Consider the following 23,805-nt stretch of genomic DNA (forward strand, 5'->3'; position numbering starts at 1 on the left):
GTTTATTTATAGAACTGTAGATGTAAACCCAGCAGAGGCACTTGGGATGTGCCTGTGTGGCATTAGAGCAGTCCTGTGATGGTGGCACTTGGTGGGGACACATCCTGCTGCTGCCCCTTCATCCCTTCCCAGACCTCATGGAAGTGTTTGTGCCGTGCCAGGTCTCTATAAAAAGAATCTGCTCCCCTGTGCAAGTGTTGGAGTCAGAACAGCTCAGCTTGAGTGAGCCTGGATGTGATGTGATCCTGCTCCCTCACTTGGGAAAAGGGCATTGTGCTGCTTTTCACTGCTCTGTGCTCCTTCACATCACAGAGTCGTGGAATATCCTGACTTGGAAGGGACCCACAAGGATCATTCAAATCCAGCTGCTGGAATATGTTCCTATGGGAGAATTCCCTTCAGTGGCCTGGCTTCTGTCCCCTCTTACGCCATTTTTTAAAATCTGTGATAACATAAAAATAGATACAAAGTTGAAAGTTTAAACCTGCTTTTCTTCCTGTAGAAGACTGAAGAAATAAAATTGTGTAAAAAAGAAAAAGAGAGTTTTCAATGAGTTTGGTGGATCCTGGGCAGAGAGGAGGAGGATGGTCACAGCTTTATTTGTCCCCTGCATTGAGTCCTGCTGGGGAAACCAGCTGAGCACTGGGCTCTGTTCTTTGCAGTTCAGCTGGGCTCTTCCTTCTCTCTTGGGACACTTCCCATGTCTTTGGTGGAGTCCTTCCAGCTGCTGAACCTGCCACGGTGAGCCCCCAGGGCTGAGGGTCCTGCTGGAGAGACAGGCCATGAGCCACTGCCTGGAGTCATTCATGGGTGCAGAGAGTGGCTTCTAGGCCAAGACTGGCCCTTTTATCTGTGTAAAAAATTGTATAAATAGGTGCTCTTCACCACGTGGGAGTTTAGAACTGGAGAGCAGCATTCATCTCCCTGCTGTTGGCTGGAGAAGATGAAAAGCTGTGGAAAAGCCCTGGGTTGTTGGATTGCTTCTGGTGCTGGCTGCACTTGTGGTGTTTGTTTGTTGTCTCACACCTCACTGGGAGTGTGGATCACTGCACAGATCCTGCTGGCACACATGGCTCTGCTTCTCCTGTTTTCCCTGTTTGTTTCCTGCCCTGGCAGAGCACCCAGCCTGTGTGTGGTGCCTCTGCTCCCCTCCTCGGGTGGCTTTGTCCTTTTCAGCAGCCAGAGCCCTGCATTGTGTTCTGTCCCAGCACTCTGGTTTGCAGTGTTGGAGAGGCAGGGGAGGAGGTGTTCTGTGGAAGGGAGCATTGCATGCAGCTCCTATGGAAATGAAAGATGCTGAGGGCTAAAAATAAACCATTCCCAGCCCTGTCCCTGTGACAGGAACTGCTGGACACGAGCTCTCAGGATGGAAGCTTTAATGTCCTCTGTGGAGCACCAGGGCCTGGGCTGCAGGGGGATTTTGGGATCTGCTGGCACAATCCTGCTGCTTCCCAGGAGCCTGAGCAGCTGAGGGGGTTGTGGAGCTGCCTGGCCAAGCAATGTGTAAAATTGGTGTTCTTCTCATGAAAAAACAGCAGCTAAAGAGGCTCCAAAAGAGCTGGAGAGGGAGTTCAGACAAGGGCCTGGAGTGACAGGACACAGGGAATGGCTTAAAGCTGGAAGACAGTAGATTTAGATTGGATATTAAAAGGGATTGGTCCTTGTGAGGTGGGCAGGCCCTGGCAGGGTGTCCAGAGCAGCTGGGGCTGTCCCTGGATCCCTGGCAGTGCCCAAGGCCAGGGCTTGGAGCAGCCTGGGACAGTGGAAGGTGACCCTGTCCATTGCAGGGGCACTGGATGGGTTTTAAAGTCCCTTCTAACCCATTCCATGATTCTGTGGATTGCTTGTTTGCCTTGGTGTGTACAGCAGGAGCCCCTTGGCTGCCCTGAGTGGTGCTGGAATGGGAAGGAGTGGCTTTGGATGAAGTGCTGCTGCTGCTTTTGTGCATGTGAACATTTCCAGCGTGGAGCAGAGGGCTGGGGTGGCAGCTGGGTGTTGTGGGGGTGTGAGGGTGTCCTGTGCTGGGGGAGGATGGCCTGGCTTGGCTGCAGCCAGGGCAGCACACAGGGGTGAGAGTGAAGGGCAGGACTCAGATTGTGCTGAAACAACTGAAATGTTCCTGCATTAAAACCTCGGAGCATTTATTGCACCACACAACTTGTCTTGCAACACAATGCACTGAAATAACACAGAGAGTCTGGTCTGAGCAGTTGGGAAATTGGCTGAAAGCTGCAACTCATCCTTGTCTGCGTGTGAGAGCTGTCCCTTGTGAAGGTCAGTGACTTTGCCTTCCCTCTTGGCTGTTCCTGGTAACCCACAGTCAATATCTGCAGGGTTTTTGCAGAAAATGTGCAGCCCTGAATGATCCCAGAGCATGTCTTGGATTAGAGATTTATGGAATGGTTTAGATTGGAAGGGAGTTGAAATAGCATCTTGTCCACCCCTGCCCTGGCAGGGACACCTCCCACTGTCCCAGGCTGCTCCAGCCCCAATGTCCAGCCTGGCCTTGGGCACTGCCAGGGATCCAGGGGCAGCCCCAGCTGCTCTGGGCACCCTGTGCCAGGGCCTCACACCCTCATGGGAACAATTCCCAATTCCCAGTATCCCATCCATCCCTGCCCTCTGGCACTGGGAGCCATTCCCTGTGTCCTGGCACTGAGACTCGGTGCAGGAGATGTTTGGTGTCACAGGGAAGCAGCTGGGATGTGCCAGGCCTGTCCCCAAGCTGTTGGCCAAAGTCACTTTGGCACCTGCAGATTTGATCCAGAAGCACCCTCAGCCCCAGTCATGGCCCAGTAAGTGGTTAACTCTTGATTTCTGTTTTAAATGAAGCTCTTGGCATCTCCAGCATCTGCAATCCTGGCTGCCAACATATTTTATTTTATGAGTGGTGTTGTAAGGGATGGGAAAGGTCTTGCACTGTGCCACACTGCCCCTTGCTCACACTGCTGACAGGGTTTGCTGTGCTGCTTGCATTTCCCTCTGTTTGCTCCCCTCTTAGAGGAAACCTGCTCTTCCCAGGATTGCTGACCTCAGGACTCCTCAGGAACGTGTCCTGCAAGGATCAGCTGCTGCTTTCCTGGGCAGTGGAGGTCATGGAGACACCTTGTATGCAGTAAAGTTCATTCCCCTCCTCCTGCTCTCAGGCAGTGATTCCTGGAAGCAGGCAGCTGCCTCCACTGCCCCAGGGTGGCTGCTCCCAGCAGCAGGATGTGCTGATTGTGGAGCTGAGCATGGATTTACCACAGAGTAAACCTGTGGCTGGTCACAGGAGGCTGCAGAAGCTGCTGCTGTTGGGTGTTTGCCTTGGGCAGAGGCAGCTGTGTGTCCTGTTCAGGGAGAAGATGGAGCTGAAGGAACCTCTCTCCATGTCTGCCCTGGACACACTCCTGGAACCTTCCTCCACATAAACCTGTAGCAAAGTGCTTGTTGAACTGAGGATTTCATAGTCCAGGGCTGAGAAACAACAGTTCAGCTTTTAGATACGAAGTTTTATCTTTTTTCTCATGCCTTAAAATAGAGGAAAATATATATTTATGCAACCATGTGGGCTTTGCATCCAGATATCTCTCCTCAAGGAATATTTCATCCAGGAGGAGATTCTGCATCTAGATGTGTATCCCTAAGGAAGATCTCATCCACACAGAGATCCTGGGCTAGGACTGAGCCTTGTTTGAAAGCTGGCAAAAGTCAGGAGTGTGATAATTTTAGAGTGATGTTTGAGGTCACAAACTGTATCTCGTGTGCTGTCTCTAAGGGAAATTTATTGGGTACTGAAAACATTAACATTGACAGTAACTTGCAGAAAAGAGAGATGCTTGCAGCATGGAAAAATTCTTGGGAGTGAACTTTTCTACCCACCCTCAATCTCTGAAAGGTGGGATAAGTCTTGTGCTCGAAGCAAATACATCCCTAAAGTCTGTAGTCTGGAAAAACAGGATTTTTTAGCCAGTCTGAATATTGTAAATGAGATAGGAATTAATGGGATAGGAGTAAAAATGGGGTTTTAATGTTGACTCTGTGTGCCCTGTGTGCTATTATGTCCTTGGCTGTGGTGGTGAGAAAAGATAAACACGAGTTGACTGTGGCTGATCTTTATGCTGATCATTTAACACAACTCCCAAGGGCTGAAGCACCAGTACAAACTTGAAAGAAGAGGCTGTAATGAGAAAAATGACTGCTTGAGGCTCTCATCTGCTGCAGTGCATTTGTTTCTTGTGTAGTAAAGAGCATTTGTCAAATGAACTTGTGTGTGGTCACTCTTTTTTTGTTCTTGCTTAAAAATGAACCACCGAGCTTGTGAGTCAGGCCTGGTCCAGGTTTTGGATTATCCTGCTGGCTGTGGAGGTGATGAGACCTGGAGCAGACCTTCCATGACTGATGTGATGAGCAGCTGAAAGTCTTAATGGGATTCCACATCTTGGGATCTTTGGAATTTTAGTTTGGAAACTAAGGAAAACAAAAAACTGGGGGGACTGGGGGGGCTTCCTCTGGTGTTTTTGGAAGCTCCATGTACAGATCTTGACTCCCTACAGCCATTCCCAGCTCCATGCCCAGAGCCTGGCTCCCACAGTCATTCCCAGCTCCATGAGCAGAGCCTGGTTCTAGGAACCATTCCCAGCTCCATGCCCAGAGCCTGGCTCCTGCACCATTCCCAGCTCCATGCCTGGATCCTGGCTCCTGCACCATTCCCAGCTCCATGAGCAGAGCCTGGCTCCCGCAGCCATTCCCAGCTCCATGCCCAGAGCCTGGCTCCTGCACCATTCCCAGCTCCATGCTTGGATCCTGGCTCCTGCACCATTCCCAGCTCCATGCTTGGATCCTGGCTCCTGCACCATTCCCAGCTCCATGCTTGGATCCTGGCTCCAGCAACATTCCCAGCTCCATGAGCAGAGCCTGGCTCTAGGAGCCATTCCCAGCTCCATGCTTGGATCCTGGCTCCTGCCCCATTCCCAGCTCCATGCCCAGAGCCTGGCTCCAGCAACATTCCCAGCTCCATGAGCAGAGCCTGGCTCTGCAGCCATTCCCAGCTCCCCACAGCCATTCCCAGCTCCATGCTTGGATTCTGGTTCTAGGAACCATTCCCAGCTCTATATGCAGAGCCTGGCTCCTGCACCATTCCCAGCTCCATGCTTGAATCCTGGCTCCCTACAACTATTCCCAGCTCCATGCTTGGATCCTGGCTCTGCAGCCATTCCCAGCTTCATGTGCCAACCCTGACTCCTGCACCATTCCCAGCTCCCCACAGCCATTCCCAGATCCATGCTTGGATCCTGGTTCTAGGAACCATTCCCAGCTCCATGCTTGGATCCTGGCTCCTGCCCCATTCCCAGCTCCATGAGCACAGCCTGGCTCCTGCAGCATTCCCAGCTCCATGCCCAGAGCCTGGCTCTAGGAGCCGTTCCCAGCTCCCCACAGCCATTCCCAGCTCCATGCTTGCATCCTGGTTCTAGGAACCATTCCCAGCTCCATACCCAAATCCTGGCTCGGGCTTTGCTGAAGCTGCTGAGCTGGTGGTTTGGTTTCTGGGCTGTGACGGACACCGGTGTCCCTGTGCTGGGTCAGCTGCAGTCCAGCTGCCACCAAGGACACGCTCTTAGAGCCTTTCCTTCTGCTCATGTCCTGAGATGCTTTTCCCACGCCGAGTTCCTTTCATTCTGCCCTGCAGGAAGGGAAGGAGTGAGAGCCCTTTCTGGGGAGCTGCAGCAGTTGGGTGGGAGCAGGGCTGGGGTCACAGCAGCTCAGGGAGCTGTGCCCTGCAGAGCTGGGGCATGGTGGAGCAGGTGAAGCCCCAAACCAGTCAGTGCCTCCTGGAGCTGCTCGGGTGCCTGTGTTTGCAGGGCTGATACCCTTATCAGCCAGGGCCACACCAGCCTCTCCAGAGGTGCAGAGGAGATAGCACCGTGTGCTGGGAGGAGTGGGAGTGCTTCCCCGTAAATTATTTTAACATTATCTTTTGTGTTTGTTTTTGTTTTGTTTTGTTTTGTTTTCATAAAAACTCGGACACAAACCCTCTTTGCCGACCATATCTGCTGACCTGCACTATGGCTTAGTTTATCTCCTGGCCAATGCTGAGGTGTCCTGGCAGAAAACTTGCAGCATGCACATGAGAGAGGCAGAAATGTGGGATAAAAGGCAATCCCAGAGGTGTGCAGCAGGATGGGCTGACTTCAGAGTATCTTTGTGTTTGGGGTGGGAGTCTTGTCGGTGGGAGTGCTGCAGAAACAGCATTGAGGAACAAGAGGAAGGGAACTGTGCCTTTTGCTGTGATTCTGATTGTGGCATGGAAAGTATTTTGAGGTCTGAGTGCATTTTTGCAGGTTTTACACAGGTTTTCAGGAAATGAGCCCCTGTGCTTGGCACCCAGCTCGGATATGTTGTGTATTGGGAGGAGCTTGCTCTCTGCTCCTCAGCCACCCAGCAGCTCACCCTGATTTTATTTAGGAGAAGAGGTGAGGGGTAGCCTGGGTGTTGTTTGCAGAGCCCTTTCAGCTGGGCTGTGGTGGTTTTCCTGCCCTGAGCACGTTCTCACAGCCGTGCACTTCCCCAGCAGGGAGTGTTCTCATGGAACTCTAACAGCAAGAGATTTCCGAGTAGGAAGTGCTGGCGTTGGCAAAGTGTCCCATCCTCGTGGGATGGAACCTTCCCAGCAGGCACTGCCAGGTCCTGAACTGTGATGGTGTTCACAGGGGTCTGAGGATGAGGGAAGAGATGACTCCATGTTTCAAAAGACTGATTTATTATTTTATTATATATACCATATTAAAACTATACTAAAAGAATAGAATAAAGGATTTCATCAGGAGGCTAGCTAAGCTAAGAATAGAAGAAGAAAGAATGATAACAAAAGCTTCTGTCTCAGAGTCCAAGCCAGCTGACTGTGATTGGCCATTAATTAGAAACAAACACATGAGACCAATCACAGATGCACCTGTTGCATTCCACAGCAGCAGATAACCATTGTTTACATTTTGTTCCTGAGGCTTCTCAGCTTCTCAGGAGAAAAAATCTTGAAGAAAGGATTTTTCACAAAAGATGTCTGTGACCCTGCACTGTGGCACTGAGGGAATTTGTCTGACAAATTGCCTGTCCTGAGCTCCTCTGGAGTTTTTTCCCTCTCTGAAGCACAGACAGACAAGAGCTGTTTGTGAATGATCTGGAGCAGAAGGATTTTCCAGGCTCCTCCTTTGCTGGGGTGGGTATTGCAGCCAAATGAAGGTGGAGAAAGGAGTGTGAATTCCAGACTGCTGTGCTTATTGCTTGCTTACAGAAGAGCTGTATGGCCAAACCTTCCTTAAATCCTTGCCTGGGTGGTGTTGCTGAGGCTCTTTGGTCCCATTGTGGGCAGGGATTTGTCCTGGAACCAGCTTGGGAAGCTGCAGGATAGGTTGTGGGGGATATTTCCATGATCCTGAGCTGCAGACATCCCTCTGGCTGGTGAGGGTTGCAAATAGCCAGGATTGCAGCCAGGATTGCAGCCAGGGTTGCAGCCAAGATTGCAGCCAGGGTTGCAGCCAGGATTGCAGCCAGGATTGCAGGCTTTCCCTCAGCCCTGATCATTCCCAATCCATGCCCATCCTGACTGCAGCCAGTTACAGATTAGTTGGCCTTTAAACAGATCTAAAATCGTGTGTTTTTACAGCAATCTCAGCCCAGCACTTGCCACGTGCTTGTTTGGGGTTGGTTTGTGCTTCCTTGGTTTTGGGGAAGGCAAAAAGAGGAAGCAGAGGGAATATCTGAGCTGTTTGTCACATGGAGCTTGTGGTTTGTGAGAGCCCTGCTGAACCAGCTGTGGTGTGCTGAACTTGCTGGGAAAATACCTCTGGAGCCACAGGCCTGCATCCCCTTGGGGATTTGAGTTCTGGGATTGAGCTGCCATAAACTCCCTTTTTCCTTGAACCCGTGGAGAGTAATAACCCCAAGAGGTTTGGTTTCAATGTCCCGTGCCCTGACTTCAGGCATGTGAGCTCAAATTCAAGTGCTTTTTGGGATTTCTCATGCCTAAAAGGGAAGCAGAGATTTCACTGGCTTTATAGCCCCAAAACCTGAACAAATGGGAAATCTCAGTTTATTGGGAAATCTCAGTTTATTGGGAGTTTTGCCTTGGAGCCCTTGTGCAGGGAGGCTCGTTGTGTCTGATATTTCAAGGCTGGAGTGTGGGGTGGGGGTGACAGGGAACTCAAACACCAGATGTGGGCATGGATGCTCTGGGAGTGGCAGCTGAGCCGTGAGGGAGCTGTTGTTGCTGCTGGGAGGGGGTGGTGGCACAAGAGCCCTTTGTTGGCAGTGAGCAATGGGCAGAGCAGCTCCTGTCCCTGAGCCCTGGGGGACTGCTGTGGGCAAAGGGAGAGCTCAGCCTAACCCAGGTGCAAGGCTCTGAATTCTGCATGGAAATCCTTGTGCTGCTCAGGCACAGCAGGGACTCAGGGCTGTGGCATCCTTTGTGCTTGGGAAGGAAATCAAATCCTGTCCCAGCTACTGAATTGTCCAATTCTGCCTGGTTTGTTCCCTGGCCTTGATTTCTCTCCTTCCCTCTGCCTGCAGCAGTCCTTGCACCTGACTCCAAAGGGCATTTCCCACTTGGCCATGGGTATAAATATTCCTCTAAGGCTGCAGAGCCCTTAATGTTACCATATTTTCCAGTATGATGAAGAAATGAATTTTTACAAACTGGTTTCTACTTAATCCATAAAATAAACAGTAGTAAAAAAAACAGGTCTTAATCGCTGAGTCTGGAGAGGGCAGTGGTGTAAGAAGCAGCAAGGGTGTCACAGATTGGGGTGGATGGAACTTTAAATATCATCTTGTTCCACCCCCTGTGCTGGGCAGGGACACCTTCCACTGTCCCAGGCTGCTCCAAGCCCCATCCAGCCTTGGGCACTGCCAGGGATCCAGGGGCAGCCCCAGATTCTCTGTGCCAGGGCCTGCCCACCCTCCCAGGAGAGATTCCTTCCCAATATCCCATCTAATCCTGCCCCTGTCCATGGGAAGCCATTCCCTTTCTCTTCCTGGGCCCTTGTCTGAGGCTCCTGTCTGTCCTATGAAGCTGTTGGGTTTGTGCTCTGGTTTGTGCTGTTTGTTGCTCCTGGCTGTCTTAGATTGGGTTTTGGGTGTGATCTGCAGCAGTTCAGGAGCCTGGATTTGTAATTCTGTTGAGATCTGGCAGCCAGAAGTGTTTCTGAGCTGCAAATACAGCGTGGTGCTGGGGAAGTCCCTCAGTGTGTGCATCTGCCAGCTCCAGGATGAACCTGGGGTTGGTGTCCAGCTCCATCCCACATGGGTAGTGACAAATGTTGCTGTGGTGTCTCTGTACCTCTCAACCAGAGACTCAAACCCACCCCCAACCACAAACAATTTCACTCTCTTCCCTGAAACTTTGTGCCTTTTCCTTTTCAAACTCTTCAGATGTTTCTTATTTTCTCCTTGAGGCTGCCTGAGGGAGGAGGAGCTGGGAGCATCCCTGCTGGCCCTGCCCCTGTGCTGTCCCATCCACCTGAAGGGTGGCACCTGCAAGAACCTGTCTGGTCATGCAGGGCAGGCTGTTCATGGATCTACACTCACCCCTCAAATTTGGACAGCAAAACTTCCTTGGAAAACAAATGTAAGGCAAGGAAAACCTCCTGAGACCGTGCAGCAACAGCAGGAGATTTCTCTGTAAATGCTGTTTAAATGAGGAAATGCTTGCTGGGTGAGCAGTGTCCAGGGAGCTCAGTGGTGCCCTGCACGTGCTCTGCTGTGGCTGCTGGTGCCTCCTGCTGTTCCAGAGATCCCTGCAAGGTCCCTGTTGGAGCACTTGTTGCTGCTTTCCCAGGAGAAGGCTGGGTCAGAGGCTGCTCATGAGCTGTGCTGGCTCCTGGATAACTCTGGGGAGAAGTCCCTGGAGTGTGTGGCCTGGGGATTCAGATGCAGCCTCTGAACCCCTCAGTGCCCAGATTTCACTGGTTGTGGTGTAACAGCAGGGAGTGAAAGCCCAGGGTGAAGGATACACTGGGATAAGGAAGACAAAACCTCCTTTAGGAGTCTCTCCTGCTCACCTTGTGCTTCTCTGAGCCTGTCCTGGGGAGGTGGCTGAGTGTGAGCCTGACCTACATTTACAGCAGGAAACACTGATAAGATGGGAATTCAGTGTTTGAGATCCTGTGGACAGGCTGGGAGAGCTGGGGGTGCTCACCTGGAGAGGAGAAGGCTCCAGGGAGAGCTCAGAGCCCCTTGCAGGGCCTGAAGGGGCTCCAGGAGAGCTGGAGAGGGACTGGGGACAAGGGATGGAGGGACAGGACACAGGGAATGGCTCCCAGTGCCAGAGGGCAGGGCTGGGTGGGATATTGGGAATTGGGAATTGTTCCCTGTGAGGGTGGGCAGGCCCTGGCACAGGGTGCCCAGAGCAGCTGTGGCTGCCCCTGGATCCCTGGCAGTGCCCAAGGCCAGGCTGGACACTGGGGCTGGGACACCCTGGGACAGTGGGAGGTGTCCCTGCCATGGCAGGGGTGGCACTGGATGGGCTTTAAGGTTCCTTCCAACCCAAACCATTCCATGATTCTGTGATGTAGAATCAGGTGTGCTGATTTCTGAGGCTTACAGCAAAGCAATGGTTTTGAGATGATCAAGAAAATCTGCAGGATGAGAGTGTGAACATATTTCAGGAAATAACTTCAAATGTGATTGGATTTCCCTGTGGAAGTGCCTTAGAGCATGGGTGATACTGGAGTCTGCCCTTGCCAGCTTTGAAGGGCACCCTCAGCTCAGTGTTTGTGTGGCTCCCTGCTGGGTTTCAGGTGGATAATCCAGTTTGAAGACCTGTCCCTCACTAACCTGAGTGTTTCTGTTCCCCTCATGATGCTGGATGCTTCCAGCCAGGACAGAATGTCACAAAGTCACCTGTCCCTCCAGGTGTCACTCCTGCCCTGCTTGGCTCAACTGGGGCAGCTGTTGGGCTTCCAGGATTGCAGGAATGCTCTGGTTGGGCTTCCAGGATTGCAGGAATGCTCTGGTTCGGCTTTCAGGATTGCAGGAATGCTCTGGTTGGGTTTCCAGGACTGCAGGAATGCTCTGGTTGGGTTTCCAGGACTGCAGGAATGCTCTGGTTGGGTTTCCAGGACTGCAAGAATGATCTGGTTGGGTTTCCAGGACTGCAGGAATGCTCTGGTCCCAGGGCTGGGCTGCTGGGAGCTCCCTGAGGATGCTCAGGCTGGAATTCTGCTGTGCCTGGGACATGGGGAAGGTCTCAGTTCCCTGCTAGGTTCCTCTGCCTGATGCTGTTGGAGCTGTCAGACAAGAAGCTGAGTTTTAGGAGGGACAAGGCTACCCAGAATGGTGCAGAGCCTTGCTGGTAGAAAGAAAATTCTTCAGAGAAATTCCACAGGCATCCCTTGTGCTGGTTAAGTGTTGGGAGCAGAGTGTGAGCTTGGCTTGTTCATTCCTTGCTGTGCCCTGTTAGCTTCCAGCAGAGCCATACAGTTTTAATTACAGATCTTGTGTCAGCAGCATCTTCCCAGCAGCATCCAGAGCTCAACCTTTGGCTGTTGGGGTATCACCAAAACCACAGCTGTGGAGCTGGCAGGCAAAAAACATTTCATTATCTCCCTTTTCACCTTCTTCTCTTTGTTCTGTAGATAAAGCTGTCCTGTGAGCCCTTGCAGGGAGATTTGTTGTTTAAATCCATGGAGATTTGGTACAGCTGTTAAAAATTGGGAGCATCTTTCTCTTGCACAGCCCTGGCATGCTGAGCAGCCTCCTGGAGCTCAAGTGTCCCTTCAGCAGTACAAAGCAGGTCTTTAAATTATAATTTGCTGCTCTTTTATGGCACTGCAGTGTTGTAGCTGCTCTGTCAGGCTGTAGAATCCAAGTCACTGAAAATCAGACTCCAAGAGTTTTAGACTGAAGCCCTTTTAAGGAACTGATGCTGCAGATTGTCTTGTCAAACTCTCTGTGTTTAGATTTATGGTGTTAAGGAGCTGAAGCAGCTTTATCAGTCAAAAAAAAAAGGAGAAATGCTATAAATAATATTTTAAAAAGAAAATCTTTCAAGATTTTTGCAAAACCTGTCATTGTGAGTGGCTGTGATACAAGAGCTGTGCTGGGCTGGTGAGTAAGGGTGGGTGATGGAGATGCCAGAATTTTCACCAGTCTGAAATTCCTATTATTCTGTTGAAATAAAAGAGGAAAATATATATTCAGAGCAGCAGCATGTGCTGGCTTGGACAAAATCCACCTGGGAGTTGGGGCCTGTGCCTCCAGAGGAGGTTGGACAGCTGAGATGGGGTCTTGCTGACATCGTGGTAAAAATATCACTGGTTTTAGAGTAAGGAATCTCCTCTCTGATGATCTTAGCACATCCACAACAGCACTGGTGTTGCCACAAGCCTGATTTTGGGGTCAGCCATGAATCTGTCTGTGGTTCCTGCCCTGCTCTGTGTGGAACTGAGTGCCTGGGCTGGGCAGGGCTGATCACTCAAGGTTTCCATGGAGTGTGTCCTGGTGCTTTGGGATCCTGCTGCTGGCAAAAGGGACACACTGATGTTGATATGATGTTTGCCATCCCCTGGCTGGGTGGCTGGGTGCTTTCATCCTCCCTGTGGTATTTTGGGATATTTTTTCTCCCTGGTGTGTCCTGGCTGGGCAGCATTGCCTTGGGCTGATCACTCAAGGCTTCCATAGAGTGTCCTGGTGCTTTGGGATCCTGCTGCTGGCAAGAGGGACACATTGATGTTGATGTGATAATGTTTGCCATCCCCTGGCTGGGTAGGTGGGTGCTTTAGTCCTCCCCGTGGTATTTCGGGATATTTTTTCCCTCTGCTGTGTCCTGGCCAGGACTCTCCAAGGCTGTCATTCCCCCATGCACAGCTCTAATTCTGGCGCTCCGAGGGCGAATCCCGGCGGGTTTTGCTCCCTCGCAGAGCTAAAAAATCCCAGAGGTTTGGCTGCCTCCACCTCTGGGCGCTCAGGTTTAACCCCCAGCCAGGTTGAACTCTCCAAACACAGCGCTCAGGTTTAACCCCCAGCCAGGTTGAACCCTCCAAACACAGCGCTCAGGTTTAACCCCCAGCCAGGTTGAACTCTCCAAACACAGCGCTGCCAGTGCTGCAGGAAGGGCAGAGCTGGGATCTGCAGGATCAGGTTACAGCAGAGCCCAGTGCCAGCCTGAATGAGCGGATCCAGCTGACCACGAGGGCTCTGAAGGGCACCTCTGCTCCTTTCCCCAGCTCTGGGCACAGGAGGTTGGCTCCAGGCTGGGTCAGGTGCCTGCCTCGTGTGTGGGTGCTGATTGATAGGAGTTGATTTCCCATGCAGATTGGCTCGGGAGGGGAGCTGGGAGAGCAACATCTCTGTTTCCCTGGGTGGGAGAGTGAGGCTCTGAGTGTCTGCAGCTGATTTAGTGCAGTCACCTTGGGGACCTTTGCTTTGTGGAGGAAAGATGATTTTAGCACCTCTCTCAAGGTGGGAAGGGATCCCTCCTGGGAGCACAGTACGTGCTGCAGTGTGAAGGGATGACTTAGGAATGAAAATCGGGGCTTGATTCCTTTGGGGCCAACTCACCCCTGCAGAAAGGTTAACCACACTGTGCACTGGCTCTGAACTTGCCCTGTGGTGCTGAGAGGCACGAACTGTCGGTCTTAAGGAGGCACCAGGAGGATTTCATGTCCTCATGTCAGGCTTGGATATGGCCCTGGCATAAATCTGTCCCACTGAGCAGGTGAGAGATGTCCTTGAGATGTTTGGGGGTTTGGAGATTTTCAGTTCCTGGTCAGGCAGAGTGGCCTCCTCTGTGTACCAAGCAGCCTCAGGAGTCAGGTTGGCAGTGGGTATCCCTGGAGTGCTGCCCATTCTTCACTGGCAGGGCCCATATCTCTGTCCTGTGGTGAGCTTGATCACCAACACTTTGTGAGAGCAGCTCTGGGCTGTGCCTCTAAGGCCTCCCTGCTCTGATATTCTTGTGGAGTTACAGAGTCACTGAGGTTGGAAAAACCCTCTGAGATCATTGAGGTCAACCATTAACCTGCCACTGGCAAGGCCACCACTAATCCATGTCCCCAGGTGCCACATCCACATGGCTGTTCAACCCCTGCAGGGATGGGGACTCCAACCCTGCTCTGGGCAGCTGTGCCAGTGCCTGACCCCCCTTTCCAGGAAGAAATTTCCCCAAAATCCCCCCTGCCCCTGCCCTGGCCCAGCCTGAGGCCGTTCCCTCTGCTCCTGTCCCTGTTCCCTGGAGCACAGCCCGACCCCCCCGGCTGTCCCCTCCTGTCAGGAGCTGTGCAGAGCCACAAGGGCCCCCTGAGCCTCCTTTGCTCCAGGCTGAGCCCCTGCCCAGCTCCCTCAGCCTCTCCTGGGGCTCCAGCCCCTTCCCAGCTCCGTTCCCTGCCCTGGACACGCTCCAGCCCCTCCAGGTCTCTCCTGTCAGGAGGGTCCCAGAGCTGCCCCAGCCCTGGAGGTGCCCCAGCAGTGCCAGCTCAGGGCACGGGCACTGCCCTGCTCCTGCTGCCACCCCAGAGCTGGGACCCACGAGGTCTGAGCACACTTGGACAAAAACAATGATGGAACAGAGAGGGTATAATGAGCCACAGAGTGCTGGACTCTGGAGGTGGGACAGCTGGGAGAAAGGAGAAGAGCAGCAGTGGAAATGAGATGAGAAAGCTGGTGTTGTGTAGTTGGAACTTCGCTTTTAGAAGCAGTGGACACGATGGGATGTGAATGTGTAAGGAATGATGGGGTGTTGCTCCTCCAAGGGAATGAGTTCCATCTAAACACCTCAGCCTGCCCTTGTTCCTCTGAGGGCCTTTTCTATTGGATGCTGTGAAGATCCCCTGACACAGGGAAGAATGATGCTCAGAACTCCATGATATCAGAAGGCTAATTAATTGCTTTACTATACTATATTTATTCTATAACTATATTACATTAACAAGAACTATCACTAACTAACTAGAAAACCTGTGACTCTCTGCCTGGAAGTCCTGACACACACATGTGGATCCAATTGCTCAATGAATCTAAAACACCATCACCAGAATCCAATGAAGCAATCACCTTGGGTAAACCATCTCCAGAACACATTCCACATGGGCACAAACACAGGAGCAGCAAATGAGATTTTGTTTTGATCATCCTTTTCTCTGCTTCTCTCAGGAGAATCCTGAGAAAGCTAAATCTCTGTTCAGAGGGCATGTGAATACCACTCCTTTTCCAGCTTTAGTGGATTGCATGTGAGTGCTGCCCGCCTCAGGATGTCTCCGCAGGTCTGTGCTGTGCAGGAGGGTGCCTTGGAGGTGTTCTGGGGTCAGGTACAGCAGCACTGACCCTTCCTTGTCCCTCTGTTCCCGTGCAGGACTCAGGCAGAGATGGCCCACACGTGCCGGGGCACCATCAACCTGTCCACAGCCCACATCGACACGGAGGACTCGTGCAACATCGTGCTGTCCAACGGGGGCAGGACCTACCACCTGAAAGCCAACTCAGAGGTGGAGAGGCAGCGCTGGGTCACGGCCCTGGAGCTGGCCAAGGCCAAGGCCATCCGCATGCGCAACAACCAGTCAGGTATGGGGATTTATCCAGTAATGTACGGGGGTTGGAGCAGTCAGAAACGGGGGTTTAACCAGTCAGGTATGGGCATTTAACCGGTCCGGAAAGAGTGTTTAACTGGTCAGGAATGGGCGTTTAACCAGTCAAGTATAGGGGTTTAACCAGTCAGGAACGGTGGTTTAACCAGTCAGGAACAGGGATTTAACCAGTCAAGTATAGGGGTTTAACCAGTCAGGTACGGGGCTCTCACCAGTTGGGAACAGGGGTTTAACCAGTCAGGAACGGGGGTTTAACCAGTCAGGTACTGGCATTTAACCAGCCAGGAACGGGAGTTTAACCGGTCCCGTATGGGGGTTTAACCAGTCGGGTACAGGGATTTAACCAGTCAGGAATGGGGATTTAACCAGTCAGGTATGGAGATTTAACCAGTCAGGTATGGGGATTTAACCAATCAGGTACGGGGATTTAACCAATCAGGTACGGGGATTTAACCAATCAGGTACGGGGATTTAACTAGTTGGGTACAAGCATTTAACCAGTCCGCTATGGGGATTTAACTAGCCAGGCACGGGGGTTTAACCGGTCAGGAATGGGGGTTTAACCAGTCGGGTACGGGGATTTAACCAGTCAGGAACGGGGGTTTAACCAGTCTGGTATAGGGGTTTAACCAGTCAGGAATGGGCGTTTAACCAGTCAGGAACGGGGGTTTAACTGGTCAGGAGTGGAGATTTAACCAGTCATGTACGGGGGTTTAACCAGTCAGGTACGGGCATTTAACCGGTCAGGAACAGGGATTTAACCGGTCAGGCACAGGAGTTTAACCAGGCAGGAATGTGGATTTAACCAGTTGGGTGCGAGGGTCTTACCAGTCAGGTACGGGGTTTAACCAGTCGGGTACAGGGATATAACCAGTCAGGTACAGGGATTTAACCAGTCAGGAAGGGGCATTAAACCAGTCAGGAATGGGGATTTAACTGGTCAGGAATGGGCATTTAACCAGTCAGAAATGGGCATTTAACCAGTCGGGTACGGGGATTTAACTGGTCAGGAATGGGCATTTAACCAGTCAGGTATGGGGTTTAACCAGTCAGGAATGGGCATTTAACCAGTTGGGTACAGGGCTTTAACCAGTCAGGCACAGGGGTTTAGCTGGTCAGGTACAGGCATTTAACCAGTCAGGAACGGGGATTTAACCAGTCAGGAATGGGCATTTAACCAGTCAGGTATGGGGGTCTAACCAGTCAGGTATGGGGGTCTAACCAGTCGGGTACGGGGATTTAACCAGTCAGGTATGGGGGTCTAACCAGTCGGGTATGGGGCCTTAACCAGTCAGGAACAGGGATTTAACTGGTCAGGTGTGGGGATTTAACCAGTCAGGTATAGGGGTTTAACCAGTCAGGAACGGGGATTTAACCAGTCAGGTACCGACATTTAACCAGTCAGGTACAAGGGTCTTACCAGTTGGGTATGGGGTTTAACCAGTCAGGTACAGGGATTTAACCAGTCAGGTATGGGCATTTAACCAGTCAAGAGTGGGGGTTTAACCAGTCAGGAACGGCCGTTTAACTGGTCGGGTATGGGGCAGCCTGGGCAGCCAGAGCCCTCCAGCTCTGTGAGAGTGCCAGGGGTAGGATGGCGGGGACGGACAGACACGAGACATCTCTGAAGCCAGGTCAGGAACTTGGGGTTCATTGCAAAGGGCCTGGGTGCAGGGCCCTGCTGGGAGCTGCCAAACACAGCTGGAGCAGGGCTGAGAGAAGTAAAGAGAGTGGGAAAGAGAGAGAAGGCAAGAGTGGGGTAAAGAGGGTGAGAGAGCGACGTTCCTGTTCCAATACCATAAATCTTCTTCTGTGTTGAATATTCTGATTCTCACTAACCAATCTAGTACAGGATACAAATCCTATAGCATTTCCATACAGCCTATAAGAATCATTACATTACCACACTGTGTTACATTTTAAACCCTAAAAACTCCTCTTTGGCCCCTTCTGCCAAGCTGTAGGGTCTGCTCTGACCCTTGGAGCTGTCTGCAAGCAGAGGGTGTTGTTCCATCAAAAGGGGATCACCTTCAGCTGGCCATGCCATTGTTTTCCAGTTGTTCAGTAACTGAGGGATCTCAAAGCTTGCTTTCATTTCAATCTCACTTATAGTTTCCATATTCTCAAAATCTTTTGCCAGGCAATCACATTTATAAGGCTTCCCTGTTCCATCTTCCCCAGCACAGCTCCTGCTGCTCTGCTCAGCTCACACAGCTCTTGTGGGCTGGCTAAATGGTGCAGAACCCACCCAGGGAGGGTTTAATGCTCAGCTGTAGGCTGCTGATGGTCTCCCAGGGACACAAAGGGTTGGACACATCCCTGCTGCACCTCATCTCAGCTGCCTGCCAGCCCTGAGCAGGTCTTCAGAGCCCTGGGAATGGCTGGGAACTGCAGAGAGCCAGTAACAATGAGCTAAGGATGCTGCTTCTGGAAGGCAGAGTGAGGTGTCTTCCTCCTGGAGACTTTGTGTGGGAATGCTGGAAATGCTGGAAATGCTAGAAATGCTGTGCTCAGAGGGCTGAGCACCCCAGGGTGGTGTTGCACAGCTTGGGGAAGTTTGGTGGGTGAGTGACACAGATATTTAGTTGAGCTGTTTCTGTGTGCATCTCTGCTTCTGTCCCTTTGTTGTGGTGTTTATTGGAGGGGGGTTGTGACAGTGACACTTTGTAAAGCTGTCAGAGCCCTGTGCCTGATGCACAGCTCCTCCCCGGGGTGGCATTGTTCTACTCTGTAATGGGTCAGTTAGGCTTGGCAAACAGAATATTTTAGAAATATTTCAGTGATTCTGTTAGTCTGTATTTCAGTGTCTATAACTCTTCCGGTATTAACATTGGGTTTTCTTCTACAAGCAAGCAGAGCTCAGGCTGCAGTAAAACAGATGGAAAAGAGAAGGCTCCAGGGAGAGCTCAGAGCCCCTTGCAGGGCCTGAAGGGGCTCCAGGAGAGCTGGAGAGGGACTGGGGACAAGGGATGGAGGGACAGGACACAGGGAATGGCTCCCAGTGCCAGAGGGCAGGGCTGGATGGGATATTGGGAATTGGGAATTGTTCCCTGGCAGGGTGGGCAGGCCCTGGCACAGGGTGCCCAGAGCAGCTGTGGCTGCCCCTGGATCCCTGGCAGTGCCCAAGGCCAGGCTGGACACTGGGGCTGGGAGCACCTGGGACAGTGGGAGGTGTCCCTGCCAGGGCAGGGGTGTTGGAGTACATGATATTTAAAGTCACAACCCAAACCATTCTGTGATTTTAAGTGCTGTGAATTTTCTGTCTCTTAAAATTCCAGCTCTGGAATATTCAAATACTGACAGAGAGCCCAGCTGCTGCAGGAGAAGGGGGAAATTTCTGGGCACACTTGTTTAGGGTGGGACACTGGGACACTGTGCTGGTCCTGGCTGCACTGAGGTGTGTCTGGGGGCTCTTGAGTCCTTCAGCTGGGTGGTTGTGTGGAGACAGATCTCCTGGGGATGGGGTGTGGGAAAGGATCTTCTGGACAGGAGGGTGTGGGGGGAAAGGATCTCCTCGAGAGGTGGGTGTGGGAAAGGATCTCCTGGAGAAGTGGATGTGTAGGAAAGGATCTCTAGCAGAGGAGGATGTAGGAAAGGATCTCCTGGAGGGGTGCTGTGTGTTCCTTACCTTCCCTTTGTGACCGTGGGGCTGTGGCAGTGCTGGGTCAGGGTGGGGCAGTCCCAGGGCTGTCGGCCACGCTGCCTCCCCAGTCAGGCACAGCTATTTTGGTTTGTGTCTGCCCATAAAAATAGCAACTGCAGAGGCTGGCTGTGCTGGGGCTGAGGCCCTGCTGAGCTCTGGGCTGAGGGCAGTGCTGTGGATGTGGCTGTGTTGCCCCAGGCTCTGCTGACTCAGCTGTGATCCAGGCCACAGAGCTGATGGAACAGAAAATCCACAGCAGACTCCTGCTTTTCCAGACTTTCCTGATCTCATCAAGGGGATAAGACACTCTCTAAATGGGTGCTGAATCCTGAGCACATCAGTGAATTTCTTTATGCTGTAATGTTCACCTGGCTGATGGTTTCTGCCAATTAGAGATATTTTAATTATAGTAAAGGTTGACTGTGGGTTTGGCTTGAATCAAAATAGAATTCTTGATGTTGTGTCTCTGTGAGCACTGGGGTGGATGTTTACAAGTAAAGGGAGGAGGTTCTGGATTTGCTGTACAAGTCCCCAGTCCTTCAATCTGCTCATGTGCAGAATTGTCTGAGTTTCCTCCTGAGGGATCCCCAAAAGCTGTGTGCTCCCCAAGGGCTGGGCTCCAGTGCGTGCAAAGGGTGGTGAGCAGCTGAAGGGATTTGTGCCCTCAGGGAGGAGCATCCATGACTGGAAGGCCAGAAGGTGCAGAGAGGGTGGCAGGGGAGACAGGTAAGGTGGAGAGAAAAGCAGGTTTGTGTCTGATGCTGTCTGTCCTTCTGGGAAGGGACACAAAGAGCATCCTTGTGGCCATCTGTGCTCATGGGCACTGCCTGCTGCCCTGCCTGCTTCAGAGGCCATGGCCTGCCCACCCTGCCAGGGAACAATTCCCAATTCCCAATATCCCATCCAGCCCTGCCCTCTGGCAGTGGGAGCCATTCCCTGTGTCCTGTCCCTCCATCCCTTGTCCCCAGTCCCTCTCCAGCTCTCCTGGAGCCCCTTCAGGCCCTGCAAGGGGCTCTGAGCTCTCCCTGGAGCCTTCTCCTCTCCAGGTGAGCACCCCCAGCTCTCCCAGCCTGGCTCCAGCCCTTGCAGCATCTCTGGTGCCTCCTGTGGGCTCTCTCCAGCAGCTCCAGGTCCCTCCTGTGCTGGGCCCAGGGCTGGGGCAGCTCTGCAGGTGGGGTCTCACCTGGGCAGGGCAGAGGAGCAGAATCCCCCCTGCCCTGCTGCCCACACTGGGGCTCAGCCCCGGGCTGAGGGGGTTCCAGGGCTGGGGCAGGTGCAGCCCTCACCCAGCAGCACCCAAAAGTCCTTGTCCTGTCAAAATCCCATTTTACAGTCCTTGTCCCCATGACTGCTCTCCAGGAGTTCCTCTCCCATCTGTGCTCACGGCTGGGGTTGCCCTGACTGGATGCAGGACCTGGCACCTGGACTCGTTGAACCTTGTGAGGTTCTCCTGGGCCCTCTCCAGCTCTCCACCCCCTGGATGTCCCCATCCCTCTGTGGTGTCAGCTGCACTGCTCAGCCTTGAATCACCCCCAGACCTGCTGGAGCCTGGGCTGGGGTTCATTCACTGTTTCTGCAGGAGTCAGTGATCCCTCAGTGCTGCCAGGGTGTTTGAGATTTGATGGGAAATTCCACGGGTAGGAGGACTGGCAAACTGCTGCCCGTATTTTCACTGCTGGGTCACCTTTTTGGGGTGGATCAAAAGGGTCATTCCCCCTGAGTTGAACAGCTGTGGGAGTGTTTTTAACTCTGTTTTTTACTTGGCTGCTGGCTGGAGCTGTGCAGACGCAGGGGCCATTTCACAGGACTGCTTTTCATGTCTGTTTTTAACTGCAAAACCTGTCCCCAAACCAAGTATGGGATGGGAGACTTTGCTGTTCTGTGCAAGGAGGAGCTCTGGTTTCCCCTCTGCCCACTGTGGGGTCAGGAGTATTTTGGTAATGAGCTGTGACCTGGGACATTGGTACTGAGATGTGACCTGGGCTCCCTGTCCTCATCCTGCTGCCCAGGGATGAACCTGCCCAGGGATTAGTGGCAGAAAGTGAGAGTGGAGCTGAGCTTAGCTCTCTCCTCAATTACCACATGTGCTTAATTCCTCTAAAACAGATGTAGAGTGTAACAGGAGGACAGAACAGTCCCAGACCAAGCTCTGCTCAGCCAAATGTGGCATTCTTGTTGCTAAGTGGCATTGCAAAGTGCTGTAGTAAACTCAATTTATCCTCATCCATCACCTGCTTTTATCAGTACTGGCTGTGGCCCTGTGCTGTTACCTGGCCTGAAAATCAGATTTCTGTGTTCACCCTCTGTATTTGGTGACTGGGGCTGGTGGATTTTCATTAAACAAATACAAAAACAGATAGAAAACTATCCTTTTTTTTTAGAGCAGTATCATGACATCCAGGAATTTGATGAGTGCTGAATATATGATGGTTTTCTTGGCTTTGTAATAAGGGAAAAGTGTGCAAGGGAAGAGTGGAATTCTGTTCCTGGTACTTTAAACACCAGGAAAACTCCCCAGAATGGACTTGAGCTGCTGGGAGAGGGAGTTGCTGACCCCTTTTGATTCCCTGCTTGGGCATCCCCAGCAGCAGAGAGGGTGAAATCTGTGTGTGATTCCAGTGTTACCCCGATGAGGAGCAGATTCTGAGCTGACAGAAAGGGATTTTGGCGTTCATGGTGCTGAAATCCAGGAGTTCACTGGACAGGTCAGTGCTGGGGTCTGTGCCAAGAGCAACTCACCTGCCAGCCACTCTCTGAGGTGTCTGGTTCCTTTGGCTGAGTGCCAAAAAGGAAAACTGGGAATTGATAAGCAGAGGGAAAAGAAGGAAATGCAGCTTTGCTCTGTGTGCTGCTGGCATCTCTTCCCTGGAGAAACCCTGCCAGTGACTCACAGGGTTTTCAGCAGAACTTGAAAAGGAAACCCAAACAACCAAACAGGCACAAGATTAACCAGAGAGATAAAATCATCTCTGACAAGGGAAGGAGGATAATGGAAAGTAAATTTTTCATCTTGTCGTAGATATCTTTTTATGAAAAATCCTTTCCTTAGGTTTTTTCCTCCTGAGAAGCTGTGAGGCCTCAGGAACAAAATGTAAACATTGATTATCTGCTGCTGTGGAATGCAACAGGTGCATCTGTGATTGGTCTCATGGGGTTGTTTCTAATTAATGGCCAATCACAGTCAGCTGGCTCAGGCTCTCTGTCCGAGCCACAAGCCTTTGTTATCATTCTTTTTCTATTCTTAGCCAGCCTTCTGATGAAACCTTTGCTTCTATTCTTTTAGTACAGTTTTAATGTAATGTATATCATAAAATAATAAATCAAGCCTTCTGAAACATGGAGTCAGATCTCTGTCTGTTCCCCCATCCAAGAGCCCCTGTGAACATCATCACATCATCTGGGGGAAGGACAGCTGAAGGTGCCACGTGGATGATGGTCAGTGGTACAGGAAATGTGCTGGAGCCCCAGGAGAGGCTGAGGGAGCTGGGCAGGGGCTCAGCCTGGAGCAAAGGAGGCTCAGGGGGCCCTTGTGGCTCTGCACAGCTCCTGACAGGAGGGGACAGCCGGGGGGGTCGGGCTGTGCTCCAGGGAACAGGGACAGGAGCAGAGGGAACGGCCTCAGGCTGGGCCAGGGGGGATTTTGGGGAAATTTCTTCCTGGAGAGTGTTTTCCAGCCCTGGCACAGCTGCCCAGGGCAGTGCTGGTGTCCCCATCTCTGCAGGGATTGAACAGCTGTGTGGATGTGGCACTTGTGGGTTATTGGTGCCCTTGGTAGTGCTGGATTAATGGTTAGACTTGATCTTAGAGGTCTCTTCCAACTTTAACAATTCTGTGGCTGTCTGAGTCTAGGAAAAGTTGGGGACAAGTGCTTTTAACAAGAAAAAGGAGGGAATGATCAGCTCATAGGTTTAAATGGAGCAGGAATAATTAATATTTTGCACAACATCCAATTAAATGGTGGCACTTGCTGCCAGGAGCCAGAAAATCCAGGGAGACCGAACAGATTTGGGCACAATTTCATCCCTGGGGGTACAGGCTGTGCCTGGCTGTGTGTGGAATGTGACCTGGGGGCTCCTTGTGCAGCACAGCTCTGACAGTGCAGGATCAGTGCCCAGAGGAACCAGAGCCTGTGCCCTGTCCCAGTATCCTGTTTCCAAAATGCCAATTGCAGTTTGCCTGCTGGGGAAGAGATGGAATTTCCTGGGGTTTTAGGCTGACCTTGTGTGACCATCCTGGGGAGGATTCACTTTGAAACCAACACCCTGTGGTGTGGGTCAGTGGTCTGGGACAGTGGGGGTTGATTACCTGGCTTACCTGGTTATCCTTCCTGCATTAATCCATTGTTTTCTTCTTGAAAAACAGGGAGAGATTGCTTCTGGGGGCTCTCTGTGCGCTGCAGGAGGGTGGGAGCTCTGAGCAGAGAGGAGGAGGAGTGGAAGAGGGCTGGTGGTGCCCTCAGCTCTGGTCCTGGGGTGAATTCCTGTTGCAGGAGAGTGGAAAGGGACAATCCATCCCTGGAGAGGGACACTGGAGCTGTGGGGATCCCGCTGCAGGGCTGGGGTGCAGCTGGGTGGGTGGAAGCAGCTCAGGCCAGCAGGGAGTTCCCCT

At 52.1% G+C, this 23,805-nt stretch overlaps 1 protein-coding gene across 4 annotated transcripts in view; it reads left to right on the plus strand.

Moving 5' to 3' along the window:
- OSBP2 (oxysterol binding protein 2) overlaps nucleotides 1-23,805 on the plus strand; it is a 107,357-nt gene that overhangs the window by 12,381 nt on the left and 71,171 nt on the right. For all 4 annotated transcript variants that reach the window (XM_059485285.1, XM_059485286.1, XM_059485287.1 and 1 more), the window contains one exon: nucleotides 15,323-15,531. In XM_059485285.1, the coding sequence (XP_059341268.1) occupies nucleotides 15,323-15,531 (209 nt within the window). The remainder of the gene's footprint in view (nucleotides 1-15,322; nucleotides 15,532-23,805) is intronic.

Source organism: Ammospiza nelsoni, chromosome 18 (genome assembly GCF_027579445.1).
Source record: "Ammospiza nelsoni isolate bAmmNel1 chromosome 18, bAmmNel1.pri, whole genome shotgun sequence".
NCBI lineage: Eukaryota > Metazoa > Chordata > Aves > Passeriformes > Passerellidae > Ammospiza > Ammospiza nelsoni.